Genomic DNA, 23,689 nt, shown 5'->3' with positions numbered 1-23,689 from the left:
TATAAAATGGGGCTATTCTTCAGGGTGAGATGAGTGCACAAAAAATATAAATAAAGCTGAACATAAAGTGTATGTATACAATGTAAGCATTTCTCCTGGCTACTTCCCTCCCCTTGCACACACGCACAGCCTATTTGCAGAGTGCTGGGAGAGGTGTTTGGGGGGCGGTGGAAGTGTGATGTGAGCCCTGCTGTCTAGCAGTCTGCAGTCACACACAGCAATCCAAACTACGAGATTGTACAGGATTAAGTGCCAAACTGTGTAAGCTTTGGGGAATCCAGAAACGGGCCCCCTCAGTTAAATATGCCACTCAAATCCTTTTCAGACTCCTAGGCGCCTGCGACAATCAGTTATGTAGGTGGTCCTCCTCTTTCTTCTCTTAGAATACATCAGTACTGTCGGGGGGCAGGGGAAGCGGGGCGGACCAGGCTGGGTCACAGCCAGAGCCCAGATTTCATTCAGATCCTAGAGCTGGGTTCACAGTACTGGGCAGTGGCCGGGACAGGGACTGAGAGAGGATCACTGTAGTTGAGTTTGAGCGGGGGAGTAGATTCTGAGAGGGTTTCCTCATTGCTGCTGGGGAAAGTGATTGGACTTGGGCAGCACAGCGTATTTGCCTAGGAGGGCCCAGGGTGCTGGAGTAAGAACCGTGTTCAAGATGAGCTGGAGGGGAAAGCAGGTGTTTGACCAAAGTCCAGAGGTGAACCAGAGTTAAGGCTATGATTTGGTGAGTGGCCAGGTTGTGGCTCATTTATCCAGGAAAGAACATTTTCTGTGTGCGCCTAAGGTCAAAGCTGTTGCTTAATCCCCTTCAGGGGTCTAACCCCATCTCACCTACTCAGCTGAACAGCCAGACTGCAGGGGCCTGTTATCTGGGAATCCATACGCTGTGCTGCTCCAATGCTTGGTCTCCACCTGTAGCCCCGCCCCCGCCCCCGCCCCAGCCTAGGCCGAGAGCTGAGAGAGGTGTCAGGAGCGCAGGAAGTGAGGCCCAGGTGAAAGGACAGGCCAGAAGCCCTCGGAAAGAGAAAGACCCCAGGGGGAGGATTTCCAAGTCGCCGCGGGAGGCAAGTTAGAGGAGAGAGGTGAGGGGCAGGCGAGCTAGAAACCTGTGGAGGGCGCACAGGGCGGTGAGGCCACCACCAGAGGGCGATACCGCGGCCGCCGCGCCTGGAGGAGGGGGACACCAGATGTCCGCGGGCGGGCAGGGTGCCCTCTGACCATATTTATTGTGCTAGGGTGGGGGGCGCGAAAGAAGAGAGCTGCGCCCTTCGTACCCTGCCCTGTCGGTCCCGCCTCCCAGGCCGCGCCCCACCCCCGGCTCCGCCTCCACCCCTGCCCCGCCTCCGGCCGCAGCCCCTTCCTCCCGCAGCTGGTGCTGTGGGGCGGCGGAGCTGAGCGTCGCTGTCTCTATGGCCCCGGATCCCAACGCAAAGGTGAGGGAGGCGGGGAGTGCGGGCGGTGGCGGGGCCGGGGGTCGAGGCTGGGCCTGGGGCCAGTCAAGGCCTTCCCCACATCCATTCCACCCCAAACTGAGCCAGGCCTTTCTCACTGCCGAGTCCCCGGCCCCGTATATAGGCTCTAAAGGGGCACGGGCCAGGCCTCGGGACGCGCTGGGCGCAGACCCGCCGCGGTGGAGTCGGGGACCGGCACGGGGCGGGGGCCCGCGTGGCGAACCGTGCTCCCTGGGATCTGGGTCACGTCTCCCGGCGACAGCGGGATGGAAGGAGAGCTTGTCCTCGGGCTGCAGCAGTAGAGACTAAGGTTAGACCTGACGAAAGCAGAGAACCGCGGACCGCCCAGGATGGTGGAGAAAGAGGGTGGCGGGGGAGGGGCTCTCTCAAGCAAAAGGGACTGCCATCCTGCTGGGCAAGGGGAGATACCACCCAGGCCAGGCGGATGGACATCTGGGATGAAGGTCGAGAGCTTGCTGATCCTCCATTGATCCTGTTTTTGAGAGGGGTCTCCCCGCCCCAGTTCCCTTCATCCTAGGATTTAATAGACAAGGTGGTCAGAGTTCACGAGGCTGGCGCTGGGGAGGAACCCTAACTGGAACTCGGGGTGAGGTGTGGGCTGTGAACTGGAGACCTTGAACCCGCTTTGCCATGGGAGGAGGGGGATGGCATGCACCGCCCCGCCCATTTAGCTCCACCCTCCCTCCCAACAGGTTAAATAGGGGCTGCGAGCACCAGCCCAACTCCCTTATCTAAGAACTGCAGTATACATGGGGGCAGAGGAGAGCTAAGTTACCCGTTCCCCTCCGTGTTTCCTTTGCTAAAGCCAACGGCCTCCCCCTGCCTCAGTTAGTTACCCCTTCCTCCCTTGCAGCATGGCCTTGGGAATCCCTGGTCAGAAGCCCCACCCCCCACCCCGCATCCCCTCCCATCCTCTTCTCCCCTCCCCTCCTCCAACACACACACTTGGAATCTGGCTTTAGAATTGGGACTTTCTGGAAGAGAGGCAGGGTTCTGCTCTGCATCTCACCCCAGTGGACACCGGCAGCCTTCAAGCCTGCAGCAAGAGCTAGACCCCGATATGCATGCTTGTTTGTTTCTACATGGATGTGACTGTGTTTGGGACTCTGTGAACACACATGTACTGAAGCATTTGATCAACAGGTTTGGGTGCGTGTCCCCATACACGTGTGTGTATGTGCAGAGCACTCCTGTTGAGTAGATGTACAGTCATATAAACCCACCTGTGTCAACCTCCGGGGCTGTATGTTCTGAGTATGCATAGCTGTGTGTGGCCATGACCCTCCTTGTGCATGTGTGTGCACAAACCTCCCTCTCGGTGTATGTGTGTGGACGGCTGTTCACAGCCCTCCTTGTGAGCCCATGTGTGTGTACCTGTGTGCGTGCACATCACCTTTCTCAGAACCTGTGTGCGCGTGCCATGTACCACACTCTGAGTGGTGCCTCGAATCTGGGGTGTGTTCCTTCTGCCCAATCCTAGGGACTGATTCCTAGTGATAAGGCTCCCTCCACCCCCCCACCCTGTCTTCTGTGCTGAGCAAATAGGAGGCCCCAAAGGTAAACAGGTGTGCCTCCCCGGGAGAGGTGGAGCTTGGGCAGTTTTCCTGGATCCTCCTGCTGCCCTGGCCCCCAGACCAGCAGCTGGTAGCCTTTCTGTGGTCTGGGGCACTCTTCTCTCCTCTTAGGCACTGGGATCTGTCCACCATGGGGCTGGCCTTTACCTCTTCTCTTAAATAAGTTCTCCAAATTCCTCTTATCCGTCTGGCCAGCTCCTGATCCCTCCCCTCTCTTCAAGGCCAGATAGTTAATATTTGACCTGTAAGGGAGGGGAGACACAGTGGCACCTCTGACCCTGCCCGTGGGTGTCTGTGAGATGGAGTGAGTCAGGCCTCCTCCACACCCAGCACAGCTCAGGGAGCCGCAGGAGCCCCTCCAAAGTTGGAGAGGCCTGCGGCTTACCCCCACCCCAGCCCCAACTGCTTAGCTTCGGAGAGGGAGCTGAGGTGGTAGTGGTCCCCAAGACGTGCCAGGCAAGTGGCCAAGAGCTCCTCAGTTGTTGCTTCTGTCTCAGTGAACTGGCTTTGCACACACTCCAGCCTTCTGCACAGACATTACACCTGTCTGGGGGCCCCAGATACCCAGCCCCCGGGCCTGTGAGCGCCTGCTTGCAGGCAGGGACACGTGGGGAAGCCTAGCCAGAAGGTGCAGTACAGACTCGCATGGGCAGGGCAGCGATGTGCACCCCCTCGGAGAGGAATGCTGAGGAGGAGAAGTGTCTAATTAAAGAGAAATTCCAGAGGGAGCTCTCAGGCCAGGGAGAAGAAAAAACACAGGGAAAACAGGGCAAAATTCACAAAGGCCCATTGCCCACCTCTGCCAGGCCGTCCTGCAGGCCGCAGGGGCAGCAACTGTGCCTGTTTGGGGCTCACTGCAGGGAGGAGCAGGCATTCCCGCTCAGAGCCCCAGCTCCACCGAGGTGGGGCCAGAGGAGGCCTGCTGCCTGGGGCGGGCTGGGGCAGGTGAGGGTCTTGTAAGGAGGATGAGTTCCACTCCAGCCCTCTGCATCCCAAGAGAAAGCTGGGCAGAATGCCGGGAGCCCGTGAGGGTGTGGGAGTTCTGTGGACACCGACTTCCCCCCTGGAGTGCCCCCTGAGGTCTGGGTCTTGCGGTCAATCTTCTGCCCACATGCAGATCAAACAACTGGGCTTTTCCCCCTCTGTGTGTTTGTGTCTTTCCTTTACCCTTCAGAAAAGCGACCTCAGAGAACCGGACTAGCCCTGCTGCCGGGGGCAGGGCGACCCCACCAGGAGCCTGCAGCCCCTGAGTGACTCCACGGCTCCCTGTCCCCATGGAGTCTGCCTTCCATCCCTCGCTGTGACCTCTCCGCTGGGATTCCATGGCCACACAACCCTGTGACTCCATGTCCCCCCCATTTCAGGACCCCCCCTGGCCCCATGACTCCCTGACCCCCATGGCCTCATGACCCCTGACCCCATGGCCTCGTGACCCCTGACTTTCCACCTGGCCTCCCCGCACTTTGACGCCTGTGATTGCTCTTCCCTTCACCCACCCACCCACCCCCCCGACTTTGGCCCCGGCTCCCCTTGGGGGTCCTGCTGGTCTGGGCCTCCCCAGGAAGATGTTGGGGAGGCTCTGGCCCACCCTTCTGAGCTTCCTCCTAGCAACCGCAGTCCCTGGACTCTCCGTGCGACGTCCATCCAGAGAGCTGGATGCCACCCCTAGGACCACCATCCCCTATGAAGGTTAGACCCTCAACCTGGGAAGGCCGTGGGAGCCTGGGCTGGGGGAGGGGAGGCAGCCCTGCAGCTGCAGCTGGGCCCTGTGTCCCACTCTCTGCAGAGCTCTCCGGGACCCGGCACTTCAAGGGCCAGGCCCAGAACTACTCGACGCTGCTATTGGAAGAGGCCTCGGGGAGGCTGCTGGTGGGAGCCCGAGGCGCCCTGTTCTCTCTCAGCGCCCAGGACATAGGAGATGGTGCTCACAAAGAGGTCAGTCTCTGGAACCTGGAGCCGACAGCGGCTCCAGCCTCACCCGGCTCCCTGGAAACCTTGTCAGCCTCCATGGACGGTGCCGCTCGGCCCAGCGCAGGCCTGCCTTGCGCCCAGTGCTCCACCTGAAATTCCTCCCCGCCCGTTTCCCCTGCTCCCTGGGGTCCCATCACCTAGTCCTATGAGTAACAGCCGCTGGAGCCAATGCATCAGCCCCTTCCCTCTATCCCCCCCAGATCCGCTGGGAGGCCTCCCCAGAGATGCAAAGCAAATGCCATCAGAAAGGGAAAAACAACCAGGTACGTGGTCTACCCTGTCCTCCACTGCTTTCTGCCTCGCCTTCACTTGGGGCTTCCAGGGTTCGTGGGGACACAGACCCGCTAGTCACTCACAGTAAACATTGTAAGCGTTGCTGGAGTAGAGCCCTGGGCACAGCACATCTAATCCAACCATGTGGTGGCCTGTTCGCTTGGCCTGTCATGGCATCTTAATCCCCTCGGGGCTCCCAAATAATAATCATGATAGCAATAAGTGGCCTCTTATAAGTGATTTCCCTGTTGCCTTGCCTTGTGCTCAAGTAACCTGTGAAGTAGTGTTATCCCCCATTTTACAGACAAGAAAGATGAGGCTTTGGTTGAGAAGCAGCTCAGTACCCAGTCATTCCATGGAGGGCTGTTAGAGACGGGTCAGCCCTTCCTGGCTGAAGTTATGGGCGGCCACAGGAGTCCCGTGTTTGGCTAGTACCCGACCCACCTGGAGAGCGCTAAAACCAACATGTTCCCAAGGGCCCCAGCCCAGGGACTCCTATTCGGCGAGTCTGGGATGCTGGTGAGACAGCTGCAGTTCAGAGAGGCAGCCCAGGGGGCTGTGAAAGGCCACCTCCTGGTGCAGCATGGGTAGGAAACGGCTGGTGAGGCAGGAGGAACCCCGGCCCTAGAAGGCTGAGGGTCACGGTTGGATACTAAAGAGGCTCTCAGACTTTAATGTTCATGTGAATCAGCCGGGTCCACCGTAAATGCGCATGCTCACTCAGGAGGCCTGGAGGCCGCACAAGGGTGTGCAGTTCTTTTTTTCTTTTTCTTTTTTAAATATTTATTTATTTGTGAGGCAGAGTTCAGACAGAGAGGAAGAGACAGAGAGAGATCTTCCACCTGCTGGTTCATTCCCCAAATGGCCTCAACGGCAGAGCTGGGCCAACCTGAAGCCAGGAGCCAGGAGCTTCCTCTGGGTCTCCCATGTGGGTGCAGGGGCCCAAGCACTTGGGCCATCTTCTGCTTTCCCAGGCCACAGCAGAAACCTGGATTCAAAGTGGAGCAGCTGAGACTTGAACCAGCACCCATATGGAATGCTGGCACTGCAGGAGGAGGCGTAACCTATGCCACAGTGTGGGCCCCAAGGGTGTGCAGCTCCAAGGATCTCCCAGATGACACTGATGTGCTGCTCCCTGGACCGCACCGGGCTAAAAGGCGTCAGGAGAATGTTCCGAGGAATGTCCATTTTCAGTGATACTGCTAGGAATATCGACCTGGCCCCAGGCACTGGATGGAGGAAAATAGGGTGAAGTCTGGAGGTGGGAAAAGTGGTGGGGAGGTTGAAGGCATGGTATGGGTCAGAGAGGAGCCTGAGCAGCTGGTAGGCAGGACAGGGGCTGGGTGCTGCAGAGGGAGAGGGAGTGGGAGGAGACAAAGAGGCCTGTGTAGATTCCAACCCTGCATACAGAAGGAGGAAGCATTAACAAGGCAAAGAGGTGAAGTAGGCAGCAGCTCCCAGCTTCTGAGGGACAGAGAAGGCCAGCGTGGCTGGAGCGGGGAGTGAGGCCCCCAAAAGGGGCAGAGCCCAGGAGTGCAGGGCCAGGGGACCCTGCAGGGCACTGGTGGCTCACATTCGTGGAAGGGGAGCAAAGGTGTGTTGATGGTTAGAATCTCTTGGAAGGAAACTGCAGACAGTGGTAACAGCAGCTGTCTATGCAGCCGACCTGGGAGACAGGGATGAATAAGAAACCATCTGTTGACAACATATTCCTTTGCACTTTCTTGAATTTTTTTTAAATAAGAGCAATTGTGGCCGGCGCCGCGGCTCACTAGGCTAATCCTCCGCCTAGCGGCGCCGGCACACCGGGTTCTAGTCCCGGTCGGGGCGCCGGATTCTGTCCCGGTTGCCCCTCTTCCAGGCCAGCTCTCTGCTGTGGCCAGGGAGTGCAGTGGAGGATAGCCCAGGTGCTTGGGCCCTGCACCCCATGGGAGACCAGGAAAAGCACCTGGCTCCTGGCTCCTGCCATCGGATCAGCGCGGTGCGCCGGCCGCAGCGCGCCGGCCGCGGTGGCCATTGGAGGGTGAACCAACGGCAAAGGAAGACCTTTCTCTCTGTCTCTCTCTCTCACTGTCCACTCTGCCTGTCAAAAAAAAAAAAAAAAAAAAAAAAAAAAGCAATTGTACTACTTTTTTTAAAAAAAGAGATTTTTTTTATTTTTATTTTTTGACAGGCAGAGTTAGACAGAGAGAGAGAGAGAGAGAGAGAGAGAGAAAGGTCTTCCTTTTGTTGGTTCACCCCCTAGATGGCTGCTACGGCCGGCGCTGCTCCAGGAGCCAGGTGCTTCCTCCTGGTCTCCCATGTGGGTGCAGGGCCCAAGGACTTGGGCCTTCTTCCACTGCTTTCCCAGGCCATAGCAGAGAGCTGGATTGGTAGAGAAATAGCTGGGACTCAAACCAGCACCCATATGGAATGCTGGCACTGCAGGTGGCAGCCTTACCTGCTAGGCCACAGTGCCAGCCCCTATGGCAGAAACTTAAGTGTTTCGGCTATCACCCACTGATTCCCAGGCAACTTAGCAGGAAGCACCATAGGTAGCTGGGACTCGAACCAGGTGCTTCAGTATGGGAGGTGGGCATCCCAAGCAGTGGCTTAACTTGCTGCACCACTTTTGGAAGCACCTGCCCCATACTTTTTGAAGCTTGTACTGCATGCATGTATTCTTCATTCACTGAATAGTTTTTATAAAGAGCAGTGGAGTGTTGGGAGAGCTGCCAGGTGGCTGCTGCAGTGGAAGGCAGAGGTAGAGGAGAAGGCCAAGTGGACCAAGTTACAAGCCATTTAGGACAAGGAATGAGTCATGGAGGGGGACTGAGTGTGGGGGTGAAGGGGTGGGAAGCACAAGGATGACTTCCGGTTTCTGGCCTGAGTAACAGGATGGATGGAGGAGCAAGGTGGGACGGACTGGCTGAGCAGGTCTAGGAGGGGAGATGCAGGCTGGGGAGGCGGCAAGCTTGCTCTCTGACGAGTTGAGTTTGAAGGGTCTGCAACTATCAGGTGGAGAGAGAGCTGGGCCTGGGGATGGATTTGGTGGTCTCACCCTGGGAAGGGTGTGAAGCTCCAGGATGGGGCGGGGAGAGGGAGCATTATAGAGAAAGAGTCAATGGGAGAGAAGTAATTCAGGGTTGTGGGAGCTCCTACACTTGGGGTAGGGGAAGTGCAGGAGATGCATAGGCTGGCAAAGTGGAGTGAGGTTATCTGAGGACTACAGGAGAGAAGAGGGCCATGTCATCTCTGGGCGGCCATGGACAGCAAGTTCCAGGGAGTATTCTGTGTTCCGGGCAATGAGAAGGCCCATGGGAGTCCTGGAAGGAACTGCCCTACAAGTAGGGGCAATAATCATATTACAAATCTAGACTAATGGGCCGGTGCCGCGGCTCACTAGGCTAATCCTCCACCTGCGGTGCTGGTACTCCGGGTTCTAGTCCCGGTTGGGGCGCCGGATTCTGTCCCGGTTGCCCCTCTTCCAGGCCAGCTCTCTGCTGTGGCCCAAGGCTTGGGCCCTGCACCCGCATGGGAGACCAGGAGGAAGCACCTGGCTCCTGGCTTCGGATCGGTGCAGCGCACCGGCTGTAGCAGCCATTTAGGGGGTGAACCAACAGAAGGAAGACCTTTCTCTCTGTCTCTTTCTCACTGTCTAACTCTGCCCATCAAAAAAAAAAAAAAAAAAAAAAAAAACTAGACTAATGGAGGGGCAGGGGGCTCACCGCCTCCCCCACCTTGTCCCGCAGACAGAGTGCTTCAACCATGTGCGATTCCTACAGCGGCTCAATGCCACCCACCTCTATGCATGTGGGACCCACGCCTTCCAGCCCCTCTGTGCAGCCATTGTGAGTATGCATTCCTGTAGCCCAGATGCCTGACCCCTGACCTTGACTCCAGACTGGTCTGAACTTGGGCTCCACTATGTGTGCCTGGGAACACTGATGGACTGCTGGCCTCTTGTCCTGCAGGATGCTGAGGCCTTCACTTTGCCAACCAGTTTCGAGGAGGGGAAGGAGAAGTGTCCTTATGACCCAGCCCGTGGCTTCACAGGCCTTGTCATCGGTGAGCAGGCTCTCAGTGTGGTTCCTGGGACGGGGGTCTCAGAGCCAGGACTTGCCATTTACGTGTGTCCTGTGGTCTGCTGCCTATGACGTGGCTCCCGGCCTGGCATGTCCCTGCTCTAGACGGAGGCCTCTACACAGCCACGCGGTACGAATTCCGGAGCATCCCTGACATCCGCCGGAGCCGCCACCCACACTCTCTGAGAACCGAGGAGGCACCGATGCACTGGCTCAATGGTTAGGAGGATGCGGGGGAGGAAACTATTTCTTCTTTTTTTACTCCTTGGGCAGCCATCCCCCAAAGCCCCAGGTGAGCCTGTCCATTCCATTCCTGTGTGCTGTCCGGGGAGGGGAGGGGCCGGGGCCCATGCCTGTCTCAGCAGCCGCCTGACCTGCCCGGCCCTGCAGATGCTGAGTTTGTGTTCTCCGTCCTGGTGCGGGAGAGCGAGGCCAGCGCCGTGGGCGACGACGACAAGGTTTACTACTTCTTCACGGAGCGCACTGCCGAGGAGAGCTCCAGCAGCTTCTCTCAGAGCCGCAGCAACCACCGCGTGGCCCGTGTGGCCCGGGTGTGCAAGGTGGGAAAGGCTGCAGCTGGGGGCCCGGGGTGAAGGCCGGACCTCTGATCCTGGCTCCTGACCCCTGACCCCATGCCTCTGCCTCCCCAGGGAGACCTGGGAGGAAAGAAGATCCTGCAGAAGAAGTGGACGACCTTCCTGAAGGCTCGCCTCATCTGCCACATCCCCCAGTATGAGACTCTGCGTGCGGTCTGCAGCCTGGACGCGGAGGCCTCAGCGCGCACGCACTTCTACGCGGCCTTCACGCTGACCACACAATGGTCAGTGCAGGGACAGTGGGGAGGCGAGGGGCTGGGCCAGCACAGGCCCTGGGAAAGAGATCAAAATGGATGAGACAGGACCCATGGTGGGGAGGACTGGTGGCAAGGTGAGACTGGCAGGCCAGCCTAGGGCCAGAGGCCGCTGTGGGCCTGCCATGGCAACACTGGGCCCCGCTCAGTGTGACCCAGCCCCCTCCATTATGTCCCATTCCTAGGAAAACCCTGGAGGCCTCAGCCATCTGCCGCTATGACCTGGCCGAGGTGCAGGCCGTCTTCGCAGGCCCTTACATGGAGTACCAGGATGGTGCCCGGCGCTGGGGCCGCTACGAGGGTGGAGTGCCTGAGCCCCGGCCTGGCTCAGTAAGTGCCCAGGCCTGGGGCCAGTGCTAAACAGACAGACCCGTGGGAGGTGCAGGAGGGACCACCCTTGAGGAGAGGGCGGGCAGGGGGCGGAGCCCTGAATCTCACCAGCCCCTCCTCCACCCCAGTGCATCACAGACTCCCTGCGCAGCAGAGGCTACAACTCGTCGCAAGACCTGCCGTCCCTGGTCCTGGACTTTGTGAAGCTGCACCCGCTGATGGCTCGGCCCGTGGTGCCCACGCGCGGACGGCCACTGCTGCTCAAGCGCAATGTGCGCTACACACACCTCGCCGGGACAGCCGTCACCACGCCGGCGGGACCCACCTATGACCTGCTGTTTCTGGGCACAGGTGCTTCTGACCCGCATCCTCACCTCTGTTGACCCTGATCAGTAATGCTGCTGGAGCCCCTGAGCTCATGACTCCTGGGCTGTCCCGTGAGGCCTCTGTGGGTGCCGGGAGCAGAGCCCCTTGTTGCGGTCTGACCCTCTGCCTTCCCTGTGCCAGCTGACGGCTGGATCCATAAGGCCGTGGTCCTGGGCTCTGGGATGCACATAATTGAGGAGACCCAAGTGTTCAGTGAGCCCCAGTCTGTGGAGAACCTGGTCATCTCTCCAGTGCAGGTAGCCCTTGACTTCTGACCCTCGATGTGGCCTGGAAAGCGGGAGGGAGTGGGGACCTGGGCAGAGGCTGGGTGTGTGTCTCTCAAGTGGGAGAGGGGGCGTTGCCGACCAGCCGTGCTCACTCTCTCCCAGCACAGCCTCTACGTGGGGGCCCCTAGCGGAGTCATCCAGCTACCGCTGTCCAGCTGCTCCCGCTACCGTACCTGCTATGACTGCATCCTGGCCCGGGACCCCTACTGTGGCTGGGACCCCAGCACCCATGCCTGCAAGGCAGCCACCACCACAGCCAACAGGTCCCAGGGCTGCCGGGGGGTGGTGCGGGTTCCATATGGCCTGAGTGGAGGAGGCTGTAGTGGGTGGGGTGGGGGCGAATTATCGCTAACAACCTGGTCGACCCTTGCCCTGGGGAAATGGAAGCCCACTTCCCCTGTTCCGAACCTTGATCTTCTGTCCCCCAGGACAGCACTGATACAGGACATGGAGAGGGGAAACCGAGGATGCGAGGGCAGCAGGGAAACAGGTGAGCGACACTTCTGGGGGGTGCATCTGCCGTGTATTGTCATTTGCGTGTCATGTTTGTGTCTGTGTGCTCTTGGCGAGGATGACCCGGCCTAGAGCCTGGCTGAAGGTGCTGAGCAGACGTTTATTGCCCAAAGAAGATACGGAGGAGTTCACAGGGTCAAGATGTGCAGTGCGTCCCTTCTGGGTGTGTCTGTGAGTGCTAGTCGGGGGCACTGCTCCAGTGGGTGGGCAAATAACTCAGTGTAATACTAATAATTAACAACTATGAAGTGGGTTCAGGAAGATCAGATTACAGAGCTGACATCTGAAGGAAGAACAGAAGTTAATAACCGTAGCCAAATGCATCGCCATGTGCTAGGCGCGGACCACGCACCTGCTCGCACGATCTCGAGGCTCCGCACAGCATTCCTGTGAGAGGTGCCGCGATTATCCTGAGGGACAACCTCTCGGAGGCACAGGCAAGGAGTTCCAGGCTCAGGTGTTCAAGTATCGAGCCACAGGGGCAGAATTCAAACCTGACCCCAAACAGGCTGACCCGAGTCTGTGCTTTTGATCACTGTGCTATGCCGTCTCCCACAAGAGTTAACCAGGGAAAAGGAGGGCGGTGGGGTCGGGAACAGCACCGAGGCAGAGGGCAGAGTAGCCAGAGGGAGCCTGGCATGTCGGCACCTGGAGATGAGCTGGAGAAGTGGAAGGACCGTGTTGAAAAGCAACAGGAAATCTGAAGAGTCTGGGCAGAGGCGTGGTGTGATCTGATTTGTAGTTTTTCTCTTTAGTTTTTCTTTTTGTTTCATTTTATTTGAAAAGCAGATAGACAGAGACAAAGTGAGATCTTCCATCTGCTGGTTCACTCCCCAAATGCCCGCGATAGCCAGGGCTGGGGCCAGCCGAGCCGGGAGCCCAGAACTCAGTCCGGGTCTTGAACGTGGGTGTGGCTGTGACCCAAGCCCCCCAGCATCTGTGCCTCCCAGGATGAGTATAAGCAGGAAGCTCATGGAGACTCCAACCAGGCACTCTGAACGGCATGCAGGCTCCCCAGGCAGCAAAGTAACCTACTGTGCCAAGTGCCCACTCCCCGGCTGTGGTTTTAAAACATCACCTTCCCACCGTGTGGAGAATGGGGTGAAACGGGCCAGAGTGGGCTGATGGCAGTGCAGGGAGAAATGAGGTCTGAGATGGATTCTGGAAGCAGAATCTTGGTGAGGGCTGGATAAGGAAGTGAGGAAGGCAGGCAAGGGAGACTCCCCACTTTCTGACTTGAGCAGTCAGGTAGCTGGTGGTGCAGTTCAAGGAAAGAACTGGGTGTACCCGGCCTGAGTGAGGCGCCCCCAGACCCCTTGAGGAAGGCCCAGCACATGGCAGACATTCCAGTCTGGAGAGAGGTCCAAGCTGGAGGCTGAGATCGGGCGTCACTGGCAGATGGCAGAATTGGAAGTACAGGAGAGGTTGAGAGCACATGGAGAGAAGGGAACAGGGCCCACGGGACTGCCTGCTTCCTGTGAAGGTCTCAGGGGACTCTTGCCCGGGAGCATGAGTGCTTGGTCAGCTGTCACTGTGGTTCCAGGGTCCGTGCGGGATGCCAGGACTGGGCAGTGACTTGGTTTGGCTTGCCACCTTCAACGCCCTCCCTAAACAGGCAGGTGCTGATCTCCCTCTCCTCCCCAGGGCCACCACCACCACTGAAGATCCGCTCTGTGCTCCGCGGCGATGACGTCCTCCTGCCGTGTGACCAGCCATCCAACCTGGCCCGGGCCCTGTGGCTACTCAATGGGAGCAAGGGCCTGAGCGATGGGCAGCATGGCTACCGCGTGGGGGTGGACGGGCTGCTGGTGACAGACACCCAGCCAGAGCACAGTGGCAACTACGGCTGCTACGCCGAGGAGAACGGCCTGCGCACACTGCTGGCCTCCTACAGCCTCACGGTGCGGCCCATCACGCCTGCCCCAGCTCCACAAGCTCCCGTCACGTCTGCGGCACAGCTGGAGCCCGACGTCAGGCTGCTCTACGTGCTGGCCATTGCCACACTTGGTAGCCTCTGCCTTATCCTGGCCTTCTCCCTCCTCTACGTGGCCTGTTTGCGGGGAGGCAGAGGAGGGCGCCGACGGAAGTACTCGCTGGGCCGGGCTGGCCGGGCAGGGGGCTCTGCTGTGCAGCTGCAGACGGTCTCAGGCCAGTGTCCTGGAGAGGAAGACGAGTGTGATGACGGGGAGGGGGCCGGGGGCCTGGAGGGTGGCTGCCTTCAGATCATCCCCGGAGAAGGAGCCCCGGCACCACCGCCCCCACCCCCTCCTCCGCCTCCGGCTGAGCTGACCAACGGGCTGGTGGCGCTGCCCAGCAGGCTGCGGAGGATGAACGGCAACAGCTACGTGCTCCTGAGGCAGAGCAACAATGGCGTGCCTGCGGGGCCCTGCTCCTTTGCCGAGGAACTCAGCCGCATCCTGGAGAAGCGGAAGCACACGCAGCTCATAGAGCAGCTGGACGAGAGCTCTGTCTGAGCCCAGCCTCTTCCAAGCCAGCCTGTCTGCCCTGGGCTGGGCTGCTGCCTCCTAACACCCTGCCTCCACGCCCCCGCAACTCGCCCTTCTCCCAACTTTTTACTGTCTCTGTAGGGCTGGTCAGGCAAGCCCAGCCAAAGCCCCCTCTTCAGTCTCCAAGACCCACACGTGAGCAGCCCAGGCCCACCGGTGCTCCTCAGAGGTAGGTGCTCCCTTGGGACCAGGTGCTCTGTAGACCCAGACCCTTAACCCTAAACACTCAGGAGGAGGGGGCTCCTCCTCCGGTCCCATTCGTCTGCCCAAGCCCTTCCTCTTTCTCCCAGGCAGGGCTCTGCAGGTCCAGATGGCCTCAATGTCACCACCCTCTGCATGGCCGAGGCCAGACAAGACCTCTGCAGCCAGCCGAGCCCTGCGTACTCACACGCACACACGGAAGAATGTTTATCAGCTGGGCTGCAGGGCCCATCCCCACCCCCACCTTCTGGTGGATTCTTGTGTTTCATCCCTTCTAGACTTGGGTACCTTCCCAATTACCACACCCCTATCTAGCCCTCTTCCCCAGGCCCCGCCCCACGTGGCGACCTCTTTGGCAGCTTGGGAACAGGCCAGCTGAGGGACTGCATCAATCCCTTCTCGCCCCTTCCCGTGCCCTTGTGAGTCAGCCCCACTCCTCTCGGTCCCTCTCGAGTGACAGACAGAGCTCCAGGCGTGTCCCTTCCGCATGCACATGTGGTAACATGCACCTTATCACACGTGCTCTCACTTCCACCCACATGCACCTTCTGAGCCTCCCCTTGCCGCCTCGGACCGTGTCTGTCGGGTTTGGTCCGTGGACATTTCTGAGGAGACCCTTCCCTGGGACGGGTGACCAACACTGCACTCAATGAGCCAGCCTCCCCTCTGGGGGACCAAGCATTTCTTCCCCTGGACCACAGCAGTGGAGGAGATCGGATGTCTCACCTGGCACATGAAGCCCGTTCTTGGAACTATGCAAAGGGCAGAGGCTGGGAGTTTGGATGCTTGGCTCCCACCCCTGTCCTACCTCACCGGGGCACTTTCCGGGTCCAGGGGCCTCTGCAGCTCCAGGCCTGTAAGGGACAATCAATCCTGACTGAGCTCCCCCATCCCCCTTGGGTGAGGATGACTGTTATTTTTGTAGCTGAGAACGTGGAATCCCACGGGTTTTTACTGCCCTTCACCCACCCTCCCACCTCCACCCCACAATGAATGTATTTATTGTGAGAACGGCTACACTTCTTTAGGAATGCCCCCACTCACCACGCAGGTGGGCGGAACAGGCATGTGACAGAGTGGGGAGCCTGGGCTCAGCTGCTCCCCGTTGGTTAATAAATACCCTTTCCCCACAGCTGTGAGTCCTCTGCTTGGTCTAGACGGGCCTTCCCCTGTGGAGAAGGTGCTGCAGGGCTCTTCATCCCGGTGTGCGGGGCAGACACGCAGGCCCTTTGGTTACCAAGGCACACGTTACTCACTGGTCATGGTGGTTAGAAAATGACAACCAGGAAAATTATAACGGTTTAAGAATTCATACAGTTTGTAGATTTTTCACTTCCTGGCTCTTTTCCTAACCCTCCTGCCAACCTCTATGCCTGGAATATACTCATTTCTCAGCCCCCCAGGAACCTAAAAGCCCCCTACCCCTGGCCCAAGGAATTTCAGCACAAGGGGATATGTGTGCAGCTGGGACCAACCAGGGACTTGACCTAAGAAACACTCTGCAGGCTGGCGCCATAGCTCACTTGGCTAATCCTCCACCTGTGGCGCTGGCGCCCCGGGTTCTAGTCCCGGTTGGTCCTCTTCCAGTCCAGCTCTCTGCTGTGGCCCGGGAAGGCAGTGGAGGATGGCCCAGGTCCTTGGGCCCTGTACCCACATGGGGGACCAGGAGGAAGCACCTGGCTTCTGGCTTTGGATCGGCGCAGCGCGCCGGCCGTAGCAGCCATCTGGGGGGTGAACCATCGGAAGGAAGACCTTTCTCTCTATCAAAAAAAAAAAAACAAAACAACAAACCACTCTCCAGAGGTCAGACCTAGAATCATCACATGGCCTTTGATGCCAACCACTCTGAAGGATTGTTCGATGTTCCACTTACAGGTTTTTTTTTTTTTTTAAGATTTACTTATTTATGTGAGAGAGCATCCACTGATTCACTTCCAAACAGCCGCAACAGCTGTGGTTGGGCCACATTGAAGCCAGGAGCCTGGAACTCCATCCAGGTCTCCCACATGGGTGGCAAGTACTTGGGCCATCCTCCACTGCTTTCCCAGGAAGAGGGGTAGCTGGGACTGGAACCGGTGTTCAGATGGGATGCCAGTGTCCCAGGAAGCTGCTTCCAGTTTTGAAATAGTGAAAAATGAGGCTTCAAATATGCACACCTTTTCAAGGCAGATCAAGTACGACCGTGGGTCTGTTTATTAATCTCACTAAGATCTGTACAAACAGAGAGCAGATGAAGTGCCTAGCCCAGATGGCTGCCACGGTAGCAGACAGCAGCCCTTGGCTCAGCGGATGGAGCAGCAGGAGAGACAGGCTTCAGACAGCAGCCTCTGGGCCCCTCGCTGTGTTTTCAGTTCAGTTATTAATTTGGATTTCAGAAAACAAGGGCCCTGTAGAACCCCTGAAGGCCCTCTCATCTCATGTCTCAGGAATGCCAACTGGGTAAGAATTAGGGGCTCAAAAAGGCCACTGGCCCACGGACACTAGAAACAAGCCACGCTTCGTGAATCCACGCGAAACCTTTGGTGTCCATTTGCGCACTGGCGGCTTCACTTGTCTGCCAGGGCTCAGAATCCCAGAGGAAGAGCCGCCTATCCTGGGAAACAGCTCAAAAGCGCGGGGTCGCAGCTGGTGGGGCAACTCTCACTGCAACTGAACCGGGGCAGCGTCCCGGGCCTCTCGGGGGCGCAGCCCGCCCGGCGTCGTCGGCTTGTTGGTGAAGGGGTGCCACTGGCCCTGGATGCTAGGGCTAGCGGTGTGGAAGGGCTTGCGGATGCGGATCACTTCCAACCCCGACTGGTCTGCCAGCTTCTGCACCAGCGTCGTGATCTCCTCCGCCGACTTGCAGTGGATGCTCTCCTCGCGCACAGCTCCGTTCACTAGCAGGGGGAGGTGGCGGTCAGTGGAAGCCGGCAGGCCGGGGGTCAGGCGAGGGCAAGGTTAGCGGGGTGAGCCCCGATCCCGCCCCGGCCCCACTCACGGTATTCGGCCACTACTCTTGGCACGTTACAGGGCCGCGCGTTCACATATATTACGACTCCTGGGTTCCGTCGGGCGAAGTCGGTCACTTGCCGTTCCACGAACTCCCTACGGGGACCCAGGGAAGGTGAGCACGGTGACCCCCCGATCCGGGCGACCTCAGCCAGGACGTGTTACTCCCTGTCTCCCTCCCTCCTCGCGCGCACGGCACCGCGCACATCACCTGGCGCCGCGGGACGAGGGCGAGTCGCGGCTGAGGGTGAAGCTGAGACGCTGCAGCTGCTGCACGTAGCGACCCAGCCCGTTGTGGAGGACGCTGGTCAGGAAGCGGCTGGACGTGCCGCGCGCCGTCATGGTCACAGTTCGCAGGGAGCGGAGCCAAGCGACGGTGGAGGAGGGACTAAACCCGGAGACTTCCGGTTCCGGTTCCGGGGACATCCGGGCCCGAGGAGTTTTGATTCCGGGGTCAAAGCGTGCTGGTGACCCACGTTGCGGACGAACGGAGTGAGCGGAGCGCGGTGGCGCTGGCCGGGGCTGCGGAGCGCTTGCCAACAGAGCCCAGGGAAGACACGAGGAGGGCGGAGGTGGTGGCGTCCCTCCGGGCTCGGCGATCGGCGGGAGTCGTGTGGAGGGTGCCGAGAAGGGACGCTAGCTGGGGCTTAGAGCCGAGAGACTGCGAAAATGATGCGGATGGCAGCAGTGAGAGCGGCGAGGAGAATCTGTGGAGGGGCAGTGGAGGGGAGGAGATGACGGAGAAACCGTGTCCGTGAGGGACGGTGTAGAGGGGCACGGAGGTGAGGTGGTGGGAGAGAGACGCTGCTCAGGACGTGGCGGTGAGGGAGTCGAGATAGACGACACCGACGTCCAAGGGCAGAAGTGTGAAGAGGGTGCAGAGGGATGTGTACGGGGCAGCGAGAAGCCATCTAGAGCCCTGCAGAGTGCTGGGGGCGGGGCTGGGATCCCCAGGGTCTGGCCTAGTGAAGGTACCCACACCAGGTACCCAGGGCTTTTCAAGTCGTGACTCCCCGCTGCATTAGGAATGTGGGTCCTCCTCCGGGGTGCGTACCCGCTCCGCATCCTGCTGCCCCTGCGAGGGGGATGGATGGCCCGGAGGAGCCTCCCGCGAAGCCTGGTTCCAGGCCCTCCTCGCAGACGGTACCGGAAGGAGGCTCTGCCAGCCTTGGAGGCGCCGGTGTTGCCAGTAACAACGACCGAAATCCGCCAGTATTTGCGGACTCATGGGATCCCCTTCCAGGATGGCCACAGCTGCCTGCGGGCTCCAAGCCCCTTTGTGGGGTCCTTGCCACCCAAGGACCAGGCGGCTTCCACGGCTTCCTTCAGCCTCTTCATTGATAAAACCACAGGCCACTTTCTGTGCATGAGCAGCCTGGCAGAAGGGAGTTGGGAAGACTTCCAGGCCAGCGTGGAGGGACGAGGGGATGGGGCCAGAGAGGGGACCCTGCTTAGTGAGGCCCCGAGAGCTGAGGACAGTGAGGAGGTGCGGAGGATCTGGGACCGAGCCGTCCCCCTCGGGGAGCTGCCTGACCCAGAGGAGGCCAAGCTGGCTCGGGTCATGTTCGGCCTTAATAAGGTGACGGACGACACACTCAGGCATTTCAGTGTGCGGTATCTGCGACCTGCCCGCAGCCTTGTCTTCCCTTGGTTCTCCCCTGGGGGCTTGGGATTACGAGGCCTGAAGCTACTAGGGGCGGAAGACCAGGGGGATGGAGTGCGCTATGTGGAGACCACCATTCCCCGGCCTGGTGCCTACCACAACCTGTTTGGATTGCCCCTGATCACTCGTCGGGATGTCGAGGTGGTCCTGACAAGCCGTGAGCTGGACAGTCTGGCCTTGAACCAGGCCACGGGGCTGCCCACCCTTACCCTGCCCCGAGGAACAGCCTGCTTACCCCCAGCCCTGCTGCCTTACCTTGAACAGTTCCGGCGTGTGGTATTCTGGCTGGGGGACGACCTCCGGTCCTGGGAAGCTGCCAAGTTGTTTGCCCGAAAACTTAACCCCAAGCGATGCTCCTTGGTGCGGCCTGGGGACCAGCAGCCCCGTCCCCTGGATGCCCTGAACCAGGGCTTAAATCTTTCTCGGATACTTCGTACTGCCCTGCCCGCCTGGCACAAGTCTATCGTGTCCTTCCGGCAGCTTCGGGAAGAGGTGCTAGGAGAACTGTCCAACGTGGAGCAGGCGGCTGGCGTGCGCTGGAGCCGCTTTCCAGACCTCAATCGGCTCCTGAAGGGCCATCGGAAGGGCGAGCTGACGGTCTTCACAGGTGATTCCGAGGGGCCACAGGGGCGGGGGTTTGGGCCCCTGCCGGCGTTGAGAAGGAGGCTTCCTTTTGCAATTTCTCAAGCCTTCTCTGTGTCTTGGCTTCAAGGCTAGGACATTCCCTCCTCACCCAGGACTCTGTTCTCCTCCACAGGGCCGACAGGCAGCGGAAAGACAACCTTCATCAGTGAATATGCCCTGGATTTGTGTACGCAGGGGGTGAACACGCTGTGGGGCAGCTTTGAGATCAGCAACGTGAGGCTCGCCCGGGTCATGCTCACGCAGTTCGCTGTGGGGCGGCTGGAAGAGCAGCTGGACAAATACGACGAGTGGGCCGACCGCTTTGAGGACCTGCCCCTCTACTTCATGACCTTCCATGGGCAGCAGAGCATCAGGTGCGGCCCCGGCCCCGGGCACTCTGCTTCCCCAGCTCCGGTGGGGACTCCCAGGTCTCCCTACACAGGGTGGGGTTTCCCGAGAATGGGAGGGCAGGCGCCTCCTCCCGGGCTGCTCTGGAGACCGCTGGACTCCCGACTCCTTTGCCTCTTCCTCCTCCCAGGACAGTGATTGACACAATGCAGCATGCAGTCTATGTCTACGACGTTTGTCACGTGGTCATCGACAACCTGCAGTTCATGATGGGTCATGAGCAGCTGTCCACAGACAGGTGACCTCCTCCTCTCGTCGAGCCTGAGCTCTCTTGAGCACACATCTTCTCGGGCAGCTAGCCTCTGGGCACACAAAGCACTCTCTCTCTCTTCTTGTTAAAGACTTATTTTATGTATTTGAAAGGCGAAGTTGCACAGAGAGAGAGATCTTCCATCCATGGGTTCACTCCCTAAGTGGCTGCAATGGCTGGAAAAGCCAGGAGCCAGCTTCTCTGGGTCTGCCACATGAGTGCAGGGGCCCAAGCACTTGGGCCATTCTTCCAGTGCTTTCCCAGGTGCATTAGCAGGGAGCTGGATTGGAAGGAGAGCAACTGAGACACAAACTGGCCCATATGGGATGCCAGCACTGCAGGTGGTAGCTTACCCTGCTATGCCCCAATGGCAGCCCGATTCTCTTATTTTCTGAGATGTGTGCAGGCCACCCCATTTGCGTTACATAGGGTATGGCAGCAGGAAGTAGTATGAATGGGGCCCTGAGAGGGAGTCCACAGGTAGAGGGAGGTAGAGCGGGCTTGCGGTGGTCTGTGGGGACACATGAGTGGATCTGTGTGTGCCGTCTTGTCCAGTAACCTCTCTCTGTGGTTGGGGTTGGGGTCAGGATCGCAGCTCAGGACTACATCGTCGGGGCCTTTCGGAAGTTCGCCACGGACAACAGCTGCCACGTGACGCTGGTCATTCATCCCCGGAAGGAGGACGATGACAAGGAACTGCAGACGGCATCCATTTTTGGTTCAGCCAAAGTGAGTGGCCCTTAGAGGAGCTGAGGCTTTGGAGAGCGGAGGGGACAGCCCTCAGTCGCCTTCTGTCATCCTGACCTCCTCTGGGGTCCTGACACGAGGACTGGAAATGCGCAGAATGCAGAGGCAGGCTGCTCCTCATTGGTGCTGTGTCCTGTAGGAGCTCAGGCCCGTGTGGGAGAAACACTGAGGTGTGACTGCAGCTCTGTGCGATGAGAGCTGTGATCAGCAGCACAGGTATTCAGGAGGGAAGAGGAAAAACATCTGAGTTGGCCTGGATCTGGGAGACTTCCCAGGGAGGAGTCCACAAGGGTTGGGTGGAGGTTTGGCAGACAATGGGTTTCAATCAGATAAATGAGATAATCAAGTAAATGGGACGGCCTGCTAGCATCAGGAGCAGCCTCATCCTAGGGCGTCCAGTGCTACACCGAGTGCCTAGTACATGGCAGGCCTGGGCCAGGCCCGGGAATCCAGGGCAAGGGCACACGCCGTGTGCCGTGATGGAACAGACTTGAAGGCGGGGAAGAATAACGCAGATGTGGAAGCAGCTTTGCTTGCTTTAAGGGAATGCAGAACGGCCTCTCAGTGGGACATTTGGAGCAGAGTTGAGTGATGAGTGGGGTGGCCACCGCGGGGTCAGGTGTTACAAGCAGAGGGGCCGGCTCGCACGGTCTCCGCAGCACAGGCGTGTTGTCCGGGAGCGGGAGGATTGAAGGGCCCCGGCTTCAGAGAGCCCTGGTGATGCGGGGAGGCCTTATCCCCAGTCTCCTCTCCTCCCAGCACACTGAACTCCTGCCGCTTTGCTCCTGTGTCTTCTTACTCCTGCCCCTCACTCTGCCCCTCCCGCAGGCAAGCCAGGAAGCAGACAACGTTCTGATCCTGCAGGACCGGAAGCTGGTCACTGGGCCAGGGAAGCGGTACCTACAGGTGTCCAAGAACCGCTTCGACGGAGACGTGGGCGTCTTCCCGCTTGAGTTCAACAAGAATTCCCTCACTTTCGCCATTCCACCAAAGAGCAAGGCCCGTCTCAAGAAGATCAAGGATGACAATGAACTAGTGGCCAAAAAGCCCTCCTCTGGCAAAAGGGGGGCTGTGGCCCAGAGCTCTGAGGCTTGCCCCAGTCAGGCCCCCAGCCCCTCCCAGCCAGACCCCGCCAAGCCTTCCAGGTGAATGTCATGAGGGCCGCTCGCTGGGGCGTGGGCTCGTAGCCCGCTGCTAGGGCTCTACCCGGGGACCCTGGGCTGTGGGCCCTTCTCGGGCAGGGTTCCACGGCGAGAAAATTCAGTTGAGCGGGTATTTGAGAACTTTCTGTGTGCCAGGCTTTGTTTGAGGTCTTGTATCTGCATCACTGAAAAGACAGGGCTCTGCTTGTGGTGGGGGAGACAAGACCCGTGGTGAATGAACAGAAAACACAGTTTCAGATGTGAAAATGCTGTGAAGAAAATGGTAGGGCGATAGCGCGCCTGCGGCCTAGTTTTGATTAGGTGATCTGAGCAGGGGGCATCTGGCCTGGGGGTGCAGAACTAGAGTGAGTGAGTCACACGCACGTGTGGAGAAAGGGATCGAGACAGAGAAAGTCAGTACAGGGCCGGCAGGTGGGAATGACCAAGTCAGGTTCAAGGCAGTGAGGTCGGGCCTCTTGACCCTCGACAGGAATGGGGGGGCTTCTTGTCCAACCCCAGCCCAGACTTTCAAAGCCAAAGGGTGACATGGTAGGTGCCGAGCCCCTCCGCTCCTCTCTTTGTGGAGCCCGACATGAGGGGGCACATGGTGGGATTTGGTTCCTAGGTGCTTAGCCCTGGACTGTATCAGGGCCTAAGACGGGAGTTAGCTCCCGAGAGATTGCTTGCTCACAGAACCATGAGAGGAAACTAGGAGCCCACAGAACCAGTCCCTGGACATTGGTTCCATTGGATGCTGCCCCTTGCAGCTAGACTTAGAACTTTTTGTAGCATCGTTTCCAGTTTTACTGGGGAAAAAAAAAACAAACCACAAACTTTTTCTCATTGCTTTTTGTTTCTGTGCTTTTCCTTACTTGTCCACCAGGTGTCTCCCTAGTCTGTAACGACTTTCCTCCGAGTTGGGCGCTGGTGTTAAAGAGCTTTCACGCCCACTCCCCTTACACTGCCCGCTCCCCTTACACCTCTTCTTGGCCTGTGGAGCACAGGGTGGTGTATGTTTATCACTAACTTCCCTGAGGACCCCCATGTTCCTGCGCCCAAGCTCTGTGTGAGCAGCCAGCACTCTGTGACCGGAGCCCCTCACACTTTCCTGGGGGAGTCAGAATTGATGTTTTAGATCTACCCCCAATCTGCGTCTCTCCCCCATGTTTCTCTAATGTTAATACAGGGTACTTTACACAATTTGCAGAAAAATGGAGTTAAAAGGTAAATTTATTTAGGTGCAAAATAATGAAATCCATGCATAATTGTTTCCTAAACGTGTTTTCCATGAACTTTTTGAACTTGTAATTCAAAATATTTTTACATTAAAATAAACTTATTCTCTTAAGGTTTATTTTATTTATTTGAAAGGCAGCGTTATATATAGAGAGAAGGCGAGACAGAAAGGTTTTCCATGCACGGGTTCACTCCACAAATGACCACAGCAACTGGCCTG

The 23,689-nt window shown here is 58.6% G+C and overlaps 3 protein-coding genes across 4 annotated transcripts; 2 read left to right on the top strand and 1 right to left on the bottom strand.

The window, feature by feature from the left end:
• The first annotated feature begins 1,295 nt into the window (after window positions 1–1,295).
• SEMA4G (semaphorin 4G) lies at window positions 1,296–15,543 on the top strand. Of its 2 annotated transcripts, XR_007911090.2 has the most exons (16): window positions 1,296–1,436; window positions 4,224–4,738; window positions 4,836–4,984; window positions 5,221–5,283; window positions 9,025–9,123; window positions 9,247–9,340; window positions 9,463–9,576; window positions 9,748–9,917; window positions 10,008–10,177; window positions 10,393–10,537; window positions 10,666–10,888; window positions 11,045–11,160; window positions 11,293–11,453; window positions 11,619–11,680; window positions 13,348–14,379; window positions 14,501–15,543. XR_007911090.2 is itself a non-coding variant. In XM_002718661.5 (15 exons), exons 2-15 carry the CDS (start codon window positions 4,615–4,617, stop codon window positions 14,175–14,177), a joined length of 2,520 nt encoding a protein of 839 aa, XP_002718707.3. In that variant the 5' UTR covers window positions 1,296–1,436; window positions 4,224–4,614; the 3' UTR covers window positions 14,178–15,543. The 2 variants fall into 2 exon arrangements, 1 of the variants encoding a protein (XP_002718707.3); XM_002718661.5 differs by having other exon boundaries at window positions 13,348–15,543.
• Window positions 15,544–16,567: 1,024 nt separating this feature from the next.
• Window positions 16,568–17,822, bottom strand: MRPL43 (mitochondrial ribosomal protein L43). Its single transcript, XM_008270367.4, has 3 exons — window positions 17,611–17,822; window positions 17,389–17,495; window positions 16,568–17,287 (listed from the first exon to the last, which is right to left on the bottom strand). Exons 1-3 carry the CDS (start codon window positions 17,739–17,741, stop codon window positions 17,052–17,054), a joined length of 474 nt encoding a protein of 157 aa, XP_008268589.3. The 5' UTR covers window positions 17,742–17,822; the 3' UTR covers window positions 16,568–17,051.
• Window positions 17,823–17,860: 38 nt separating this feature from the next.
• TWNK (twinkle mtDNA helicase) lies at window positions 17,861–23,581 on the top strand. The gene is made up of 5 exons (XM_002718662.5): window positions 17,861–19,669; window positions 19,820–20,060; window positions 20,225–20,332; window positions 20,932–21,073; window positions 21,920–23,581. Exons 1-5 carry the CDS (start codon window positions 18,427–18,429, stop codon window positions 22,238–22,240), a joined length of 2,055 nt encoding a protein of 684 aa, XP_002718708.1. The 5' UTR covers window positions 17,861–18,426; the 3' UTR covers window positions 22,241–23,581.
• The last annotated feature ends 108 nt before the right edge of the window (window positions 23,582–23,689 follow it).

Source organism: Oryctolagus cuniculus, chromosome 15 (genome assembly GCF_964237555.1).
Source record: "Oryctolagus cuniculus chromosome 15, mOryCun1.1, whole genome shotgun sequence".
In the NCBI taxonomy this organism is placed as follows: domain Eukaryota; kingdom Metazoa; phylum Chordata; class Mammalia; order Lagomorpha; family Leporidae; genus Oryctolagus; species Oryctolagus cuniculus.
Note: the sequence above shows the minus strand (reverse complement) of the source record. Positions and strands in the feature narration are given on the sequence as shown.